General features: G+C 56.7%; 1 protein-coding gene across 1 annotated transcript; it reads right to left on the bottom strand.

The window, feature by feature from the left end:
* Positions 1-1,206: 1,206 nt before the first annotated feature.
* LOC119098188 (gamma-aminobutyric acid type B receptor subunit 2) lies at positions 1,207-9,604 on the bottom strand. The gene is made up of 7 exons (XM_037221114.1): positions 9,572-9,604; positions 8,863-8,984; positions 7,129-7,303; positions 5,738-5,851; positions 5,441-5,536; positions 2,490-2,606; positions 1,207-1,341 (listed from the first exon to the last, which is right to left on the bottom strand). Exons 1-7 carry the CDS (start codon positions 9,602-9,604, stop codon positions 1,207-1,209), a joined length of 792 nt encoding a protein of 263 aa, XP_037077009.1.
* Positions 9,605-9,872: the final 268 nt, after the last annotated feature.

The following is a 9,872-nucleotide window of genomic DNA, read 5'->3' as shown; positions in this document are numbered from 1 at the left end:
AGGCAAGAATCACGCGGAAGAAATCGCCTCTTTGATTACGCCCTGTCGTTCAGCAAATAACGACATGCCGTGATGCTGATAACATGGGGCGCGGATGGCTTGTCTGCGGTCCGTTTGACGTTATCTGTGGTCGTATCATATCATCTGGTGTCCATGTGATGTTGCCTGCCACCGGTGCGACATCGTCTGTGGTCGGTTATGACGTTCGCTTTAGTCCGTATGGCATCACCTGTGTGTCCGTTATGACGTCAACTGTGTGCCCGTATGACGTCAACTGTGGTCTGTGTGACAGAGATATTCAGCGCGATTGTGGCATGCTGGGCTTGATTGATGAGCACCAGTGTTGCACACTTCAACTCTATGCAAGAACGCGACATCATAGGCACTTTGGCACTGGTATTCAAGTTACCACCATCCAAACTATGACCGAAACCCCAGAAGGACCCTACCATCCTCTCCCGTAGCGAAGGCGGAAATGACCGGCTCGCCAAGAGAAAGAGCCGACTGACAATGCGGAGAAACTTTACCCTGCCTGTAGCATCAGCAACGCCGAATCAGAACATCCGAGTCCATAAAACGCAGCATTTTTTGAAACTCATCGGATTTCGTTGTCATTTTGCTCTAATGAGAGTTTTTCTGTCTCGATCTGTGATGGTCTCGATCGATTTTAGGATGGCATCTAAAAGCGATGAGCGTAGTTTCACATTCTGGCCTCTGACGGGGCTCCTGCGGGGTTTGCCTCGCACTTGTTTTGATTGCTGATAGTCACGTTGATGATATCGCCTCGCGAATGATTCAGTCCATATCCTTCTGAGTTCACTTGATCATCTGATTTGTCACGGGTGCGGTTCGCTGTCCGGCTCACCTGTCACAGGGCGGCCGTCCAGTGGAGCAGAGCTCCACACAGGGTAAGAGCGGCACCGGTCGACCGGTCGGCGAGCAGGCACGACCACCACGAGCAGGCACGGCCGCCACGGGCAGGCACGGCCGCCACGAGCAGGCACGGCCGCCACGAGCAGGCACGACCGCCACGAGCAGGCACGACCGCCACGAGCAGGCACGACCACCACGAGCAGGCACGACCCCCACGAGCAGGCACGACCGCCACGAGCAGGCACGGCCGCCACGAGCAGGCGCGGCCGCCACGAGCAGGCACGACCGCCACGAGCGTGCTCGAGTCGCCCAGCACAGAGACCGGAGTGACACTCACGCGGTGGTGGGTACCGTGTGGAAGTCCTGAAACCGGGACGGCTTCTCCCTCAACAGCTTGTCCAGCGCAAAGGCATACGTCCAGACCGCGTCGTAAGCGTAGCCGGCGTAGTCTGACTCGTCCACCGGGAACTGCCGATGGGAGAACGTGCTGGAGTACATCCTCCAACAGCGCTGGACGACTGGGCATCACAAAATGACGATGATCAGAATGGCTGGACAGCTGTCATCCAAACCACAGGATATGTAAACATGCGTGATCGACCAGCTACTTTCACGACACGGCAATGACTAGGGGCGTAAACAGTGTGTGCATTAGTACAGGCTGAGTACGTGCATTGCCGATTATAGCAAGATTTCGACAACAAATTGCTTCACAAATGAGCGCAAAGGGGATTTATCATCTCGAACAGAGCATAAACATGCCATGACAACGTTATACTATAATGCACGGCTGTGTGCTAGACCAAGTGCATCAGGCCGGGTCGCTGCACGCAGTATCGATTCACACGCCCACCCGTAAGCTCGTCTTGACGCAGAGACGACGGTACTGCTGCCGCAAACTCAGCTCGGCGCAGAGACGACGGTACTGTGCCGCAAACACACACCTCCACACAGGGACGGTGATACCTGCTGCCGCAAACTCACCTCCACACAGAGACGACGGTACTGCTGCGCTACAAATTCATCGTCGGCGCAGAGACAGTTCATGGTACTACTGCCGCAAGCTCACTTGACACAGAGACGGCGGTACTGTTGCCGCAAACACACACCTCCACACAGGGACGTTGGTGCTGCTGCCGTAAACTCACCTCCACACAGAGACGGCGGTACTGCTGCCGCAAACTCACCTCCACACAGAGACGGCGGTACTGCTGCTGCAAACTCACCTCCACGCAGAGACGACGGCACTGTTGCCGCAAACTCACCTCGGCACAGAGACGGCGGTACTGCTGCCGCAAAATCACATCCACACAGAGACGACGGTACTGCTGCCGCAAACTCACCTCTACGCAGAGACGACGGCACTGTTGCCGCAAACTCGCCTCGGCACAGAGACGGCGGTACTGCTGCCACAAATTCATCTCGGCGCAGAGACAGCGGTACTACCGCCGCAAGCTCACTTTAACACAGAGACGACGGCACTGTTGCCGCAAACTCACCTCCACACAGAGACGGCGGTACTGCTGCCACAAATTCATCTCGGCGCAGAGACTGCGGTACTACCGCAGCAAGCTCACTTTAACACAGAGACGGCGATACTGCTGCCGCAAACTCACCTCGGCACAGAGACGGCGGTACTGCTGCCGCCACTGGCCAACCGTGATGCCCTCTTGCATGATGTCCGAGTCGTTGGCGAAGTAGGCGTGAGAGAGAGCCAGGTGTCCATCAAGCGCCTGCCGAGAGCCGTGAGTCACCGGTCACTTCTCTCCTGCTCCCCCGCGCCACACGCAGACCGCAGCCTCCCTCTACCTTCTCCGCGCTACTGCAGCCTCACTCCAGCTCCTCCGCGCCACACACGGACTGCAGCCTCTCTCCACACACAGACTGCAGCCTCCTCTGGCTCCTCCGCGCCACACACAGACTACAGTCTCCTTCCGGCTCCTCCGCGCCACACACCGACTACAGTCTCCCTCCAGCTCCTCCGCGCCACACACCGACTACAGTCTCCCTCCAGCTCCTCTGCGCCACACACGGACTGTGACCTCTCTCCACACACAGACTGCAGCCTCCTCTGGCTCCTCCGCGCCACACACAGACTACAGTCTCCTTCCGGCTCCTCCGCACCACACACGAATAGCAGCCTCCCTCCGGCTCCTCCGCGCCACACAAGGACAGCAGCCTCCCTCCGCTCCTCCGCGCCACACACGGACTGCAGCCTCCCTCCGGCTCCTCTGCGCCACACAAGGACAGCAGCTTCGGTGTGTCGCCTCTCTCGGGGTCAGCCCACCACGCAACCCAAAACGCAGTATTTTATTCTCCCCGTCCCCTACATCGGTCCCCAACACATTGCACAACAAGCCACACCACATTATGTTCAAGCGCCCGTACGTCTGCAGTGGAATCCCCACTAACTGACTTTTCCACTAACATTCGCTATATCTTATCGTAAAACGTCATGGTGCAGTTCTACGAGTGTAGTTTGCTAGGTCAATCCGTGGCAGGCTAGTTCATGTGCGCGTGAAAGTAAATATTTGTGTAATAGGAAGCCTGTTTTATCTTTCGAAAACTCGCATGGCCTATCTCACGGCCCATTAAAGATATCACGATGACCGTCACAAAAATAATGCAGCTTAACAAGCGTCATAAGGTTGATGGGTTGCTAAGGCTGTTTTCTTTTCGCAAAATCCGTAATTCCAGAAATAGCGTGGGTGCTGTGCGCCGTATGACCCGATCTAACACGCCGTACGACCTGATTTCACACACTGCATGGCCCAATTTTACGTGTTGTGTGACCCGATTTCACATGTCGCATGTCACACCGGTCGCCGCTGTTACCGGTGATCCAAGATTTGGGATATTCAGTGCGCCGAGGGCTGAATCGTCTACGCAGCTTTTGCAACTTGCTTAAATCAAGCGCAACTTTCTTCTGTGTAACAGCATAACAGCCCTGAAGAAAGAAATCAATCATAGCCACATGATGCAGCTTCACGCAGGCTATTTGATGTCCTCACTTGGTTCTAATAAGCGCATCCTTCGAGGAATGAGAGGGGTACCTGTGAGGCTGCTCGTCCGACGACGCTGAGCGGAACGCTCGCCTAACGAGGGTGAACGGCTCACTCGTTCGACGAGGGCGAGCAATACGCTCGTCTAACGAGGGTGAACGGCTCGCTCGTCCGACGAGGGCGAGCAGTACGCTCGCCTAACGAGGGTGAACGGCTCGCTCGTCCGACGAGGGCGAGCAGTACGCTCGTCTAACGGGGGTGAGCAGCTCGCTAGTCCGACCAGAATGCGTGGGGTTCATAAGGGACTGAGCTCAACCACAAGGCCCTTTTTAAATGCGTAGAAAGCTACGGAATATTATTGCCATTTACGCTTCGCCTTTCTGTTCGTCCTTTTCTCTTAACACGCGCTTGAGTGGGGGTCAAATTGACGCCTCCGATGACTTTTCCAGAATGGTTTCCAAACGGCACGGCGCAGCCGTGCTAAATTTTGCATAGCTGCAGACAATTTAATAGCGGATCATGTGGTATCAAAAATTTCGAGGTACCTTGTGAGGTCGCTGACCCGTGGCGGGTCAAAGTCAGGCCATAGTTTCAGGGAAGTCAATTTCTAGGAAATCGTTTAATCTGATGCGAGAAGAGTGTGCTAGACGAAGCCATACATTTTTTTATACTTTCTTAGACAACGCAACAATCGAATGAACAAATTGTATTGATCTAGGGTGGCTATGAAGATCAGACCATGATCAGCACCAATCTGTTTTATTTATTTAGGGCTTACTGTATGAGGAGGTTTCCGGTGTTTATTTCGAATGCACTGATAACAGGAACCGCATTATCTTCCACAGACTTCTTAAACATCAAAATAGGTCAGTGGCCTCAAATAACCCAGGTCAATATTTTGCTTTTAAGAGCATACTGCCTAACGTAATTTTTGTTGCTCATTCAAATGCAAGCCCCAAGGCAAAACCTCAGAATAGTCTTGTACGATTTTGGTCACCATGGCCTTCAAAGGGTCAAACACTGACCTTATATGAGCATGCTACCTTTCGCTTAGATCAATTATCTAGGTTCTAGGGGTACCTTGAAAATCAGCCTACAATTTGACCTTGTTTGTCCTTGTTCGAACCGAAAGTCATGACCTACAAGCCTCAAACACGGACCTAAGTGAGTTCACGTACGGGTTAACACACCCCGTGAATTCGGTGTCTCTAGCTCGTTCACTTTCTGAGGTCTCAGGGGGTCAAACTGACCCCTCCCCCCGAGCGAAGGGTAGGTGACCAACCGGTCACCTGGGAACGTGTTAACGTTCCGGGAACATTGCTGCTCGTGTCCCACGCTGTCCAGGGGCTATGTCCGTCATGGCAGCGGAAGTTGACGAACAAATGTGAAATAGGCAGCACGTGCGTCGTTGGGGACTCGTGAAGTGCTGATTCAAACCTATTCTTCTTTTAACTTCATCTTATTCAATTTTTGCACAATTTCGTCTGCGTTCAAGGACGCAGCGGCGCAATCTATTCTTAGATTCGCTGCTGTCAACGCACAAAGGAAATACAATGCCCACTTACCTGCATCATTTCATCAGGTTTACACGTGAAGTTCTTGCCATTGGTTTGGTTGTACCAGTCAGGTGAAAACCACGCCGGCAGGAACCATACGTAGCCCTGAAATGGCCCCAGGCGTCAGGAACGCATACGTAGCTCTGAAACGGCCCAAGACATCAGGGACCCACACGCAACCCTGAACGGCCCAAAACACCAGGGAACCGCACATAGCCCCCAAAACGGCTCAGGGCATCAGAGAACTACAAGTAATCATGAAACGGCTCAAGGCAAGGGAACGCACGTAACCCTGAAGCGGCCCACCTGTCTGGCAGTCATGTTCTTGCGATAGGCCTCGCATATGACGGCTCGGGCGACGATTTCGTACAGGTCAGCGATGATGATCCTCGCGTTCTTCTCTCGCAGATCCGTCAGGTACTGGAACACAGCATGTCGTCAGCTGCAGGACAGCACAGCCAACAGCAGGGCCTGGCCTGGCGGGCGCGGGACGCAGCGCCCGGCAAGGACGGTCCAGTGACCCGGGTATAGGCCAGGGACCATTGGTCAGCTGGCGGCTTTCACTTGCGTGCCGTGCGCCTCCTGTCTGTGACGTCTCCCCCGTCCCGCCGCCGTCAGTGTAGCCGCATGCGGGCGTGCGCGCTCGGTGGGTCGGCGAGGCAGGCGATCCGCCCGGCTACCGGCGGCCGCCAGGAAGCCAGACCGGAGCAGCCAATCGTCCCCAGCAGCGGCGCTCAGCGGCGGCCGACCGAGCTCGCCCGGCGCTCGGCGGCGGCCGACCGAGCCCGCCCGGCGCTCGGCGGCGGCTGACCGAGCCCGCTCGGCGCCCGCCGGCGGCCGACCGAGCCCGCCCGGCGCTCGCCGGCGGCCCCCGAGAGTCGGCGCTCGCGGCATCGACGGCGGCGTCGCCGACAGTTCGTCCACGGTCAGCACAGACACTGTTCTCGGTCACAAAGATAAATGTCCACAGACGTGCACGCATAATCATGATAGTGGTTTACTAACACGATTATTGGAACGTTAACAACATGAATGGAAAAAATTGTATGTATTCTAGTGTTCTGTAATTTTCGGGAGAGCATTGTTTCTGACCAGGTCTACACGCAGATACATGCTCCTGGAAAAACGGGAAATGAAAAAAGCCAGTTCCAAATAAGCTGGCAGAGTAGAGACCATCATCATGAACAGACACCAAAAAACACAATTAATCACCCCTCAGCCCCAGCCGACACCTGAGCAAGCGTAGCAGGCCTGCCGCGGGCCGCAGAAGGCCGGCAGAGGTCAGCAGTGGCCTCCGGGCCGCTGGACCATGTGGGCAGCGGCCGCGACAGTGGGGCGGACGGCACCGGCTTATCCCACTGCGTCGTTGGGGTCTGGATCGGCGCTTACGCTATAAATACGGACCTGGACGCGATGCACAGGCGCAGCGCTAAGCACAGAACTCCCACGAGCGCCCCCAAATGCCACCGGCACGAGGCGGGACTGCGCGATCGATGCAGCCCGCGCAGTGCTACGGGCATTGCTGACAAAACATCACACCTCGTCCTGTGCAGTGCCTGCCCGTTTTGCATAATTCGGCGCGGCGTGCTGGCGTGCCAATCTGCCGCGCTTTCAGTCAAGCCTGGCCTGCCAGAGCGGCGTCGTGGCTGGGGCCGGGGCCAACGGCGCACGGAGTCGCGCAGCGCGAGGCCTCTCACCGGCTCCATGTTCTCCTTGTCCCGAGGAATCTTTCTGTTGGCGATGAAGGTGACGCCCGACCCCTGCAGCATGTCGTGCATGATGGAGATGTACTCGGTGTACTTCTGACCCGCCTCGGTCAGCGACGCCACCCGCTTCCACTGGAGCTGATGGAGCAGCTGCTTGTAGACAAATCTGGAAACCAGTCATCGCTTACTGGGCTGATGCGAACAACGACTATCGTCCACCGTTAAACCGGAATGCAACTGGGGTCTTCCTTCTAAAATTATCGGGCAGCGAGATGTAACTCTAATACATCAGCTAAATACATGAGCTGTGTTGTGACGCCGCGCCTGGCTTCCCGGGACCGCTCAACGCCCCTGGCAGCAATGAACGCCGGACGGTGGCCAGTGACGTCCCTGAACGGCAGCTGGAGACACCACCGGACACACAACAGCGCCGCCGCGCGAGGGTGGCGACTCGGTTCCGGCTCGGATCCCCTCCTGGACCGGCATTGGTATGCGGCACACGCCGGTGCGCGCGGGCTCTGATTGCAGCCGCCGGCGCGCTGTCCGGCACGCGGCTCTCATTCCCGAAAATGTATCCCCAGTACGCGACCTCTCAGCGTCCATCAGGCGGCGTGGGTGTCGCCGCGAAAAACGCTTAATGGCGCACGTATGCACCGGAGTGTATATTACTAGTCCTCGTGCTCTGACCCAGATTCGGGAGTGAAAAGCGCGGCTGCAATGGATCGAAGCATTCCCCAGCATTTACGCATTGATTTACAGGAACGACGTTTGGTTAGCCAGACATACAGCAGGAAGCATCTTGCAGGCCAGTGCAGCGTTGGCAGGGCGGACAATAGTTAAGATGAGTCAAGAGCTTCGGAACGTATTTTTTTTAAAAAATTCGCTGCCCGGGTTAAGGTCAACGATTGGAAGAGAGAGAGAGAGGGAAGAGAGGGAGGGAGGGGAGAGAGAGAGAGGAGAGAGAGAGAGAGAGAGAGAGAAGAGAGAGAGGAGAGAGAGAGGAAAGAGAGAGCGAGAGAGAGAGAGAGGAGAGAGAAGAGGAGAGAGAGAGGAGAGAGAGAGGAGAGAGAGAGAGAGAGAGAGGAGAGAGAGAGAGAGAGAGAGCAGAGTAGAGAGAGAGAGAGAGAGGAGGAGAGAGAGAGGGTGGGGGGGGGGGGGGGGGGGGGGGGGGGGGGGGGGGGGGGGCGGGGGGGGGGGGGGAGAGAAGAGACCGTTACCAAAAAAGTAATTTTTGTTTAGTTGTCCTCGGGGATACAATGACTGTCAGTTTCCTCCCCTGATAATCAAAGGCCAATTCGGCAGGGAAAGCAACAACTGCACCTCAGAGGACCCCAACCTTTACCTTATATTGCCGGCAGCTCCAGACAGCAGCCAGTTGGAATCACCTGCCTATCCCTCTCACCGTTCCGGGCGGAAGCACGGTGGGACCTCCTGCCCATCCCTCCCAGCAGCGCCAGACACAGCAGCCGGGTGGAACCTCCTGCCCATCTCTCCCAGCAGCTCCAGACACAGCAGCCGGGTGGGACCTCCTGCCCATCTCTCCCAGCAGCTCCAGACACAGCAGCCGGGTGGGACCTCCTGCCCATCACACCCAGCAGTTCCAGACACAGCAGGCTGGGTGAGACCTCCCGCCCATCTCTCCCAGCAGCTCCAGACACAGCAGCCGGGTGGGACCTCCTGTCGAGCAGGTGACACAGCACGAGAGACACGTAGCCGATCACCCACCTGAACTGTTTGTTTTCGCCGATGGTTCTGAAGAAGTACGGGTACTGGCTGCGGTTGGAGAACAGCACGCCCTCGGCGCTGTACGAGATCACCACCACCCGGTAGTGTTCGGGACACACCCGCTATGGGCTCCACCGTGTCCGAGCCAGGCCGGCCCATGCCGGCGGCGGCAGCGCGTCAGCGGCAGCGAGCGCCGCTGCCGGGACGGCAGGGCTCATCAGTCCTTCTCCGGCGGAGGCACGGGACCTTACAGAGGTCGGCCTGATTGGAACAGCAGCGCGGCACATCCGCGACATTTTGAGGGGTTTTCATGAACGAGGAAAGTACTTTGAGAATTCAGGTATCGAACGTTACCAGCCCACAAGTCATCACATCAAAGCGTGAAGGTTGAGATACACTTCCAAATTCACTGCCTTATATCCTCTATGAGATGCAGAATGGCAACCCATTATTTCATGATGGCAGCATATCAATCCTCAGCTCTAGTGTGAGCAATGCTTCTATCCAACGGGAGCACGCTGTTGAGCTGACAGGAACAAATGAACCCGACCGCTCGTTCCACGGAGGACCTACACGAGACTGCACGAACTACGGCAGTCAGATGCATTCCATTACATTACCGGAAGGTACTCGCATTCCTTGGGCCCCACTACCCGGGCCCGTGCTCGCCTGCCAGATCAATGCCCGCTGACCCAGGGGAAGACCTCACCGGAGCTGTGCTCCTCGCATTCGGAAGCGACATGGCCAACCCGTCCCACCTGCCGCGCGCGCGCTGTAGAACGTGGAACACGAATCTGCTCAGGTTGCCGTGGGCCATACTGAGGCGCGTACGCGGTACCGGCACGGGGACGCAGCAGCGCCGGAGCCACCTCTTCGGCAGCCGCGCGTCCCAGAGTCACAGCGCATGTTTACTGCCCGCTGCTGCTTTGAGTTCCGGCAGCAGCAAAAGTGGTGACGTGCTTGCCCAGTTGTCGCACCAAGTTCACTTACGTTCACTTGCCTGCCTCTAC

Source organism: Pollicipes pollicipes, unplaced genomic scaffold (genome assembly GCF_011947565.3).
Source record: "Pollicipes pollicipes isolate AB1234 unplaced genomic scaffold, Ppol_2.1 Scaffold_4740;HRSCAF=5597_pilon_pilon_pilon, whole genome shotgun sequence".
Taxonomy (NCBI): domain Eukaryota; kingdom Metazoa; phylum Arthropoda; class Thecostraca; order Pollicipedomorpha; family Pollicipedidae; genus Pollicipes; species Pollicipes pollicipes.
This window is presented reverse-complemented; position numbering and strand designations above follow the sequence as displayed.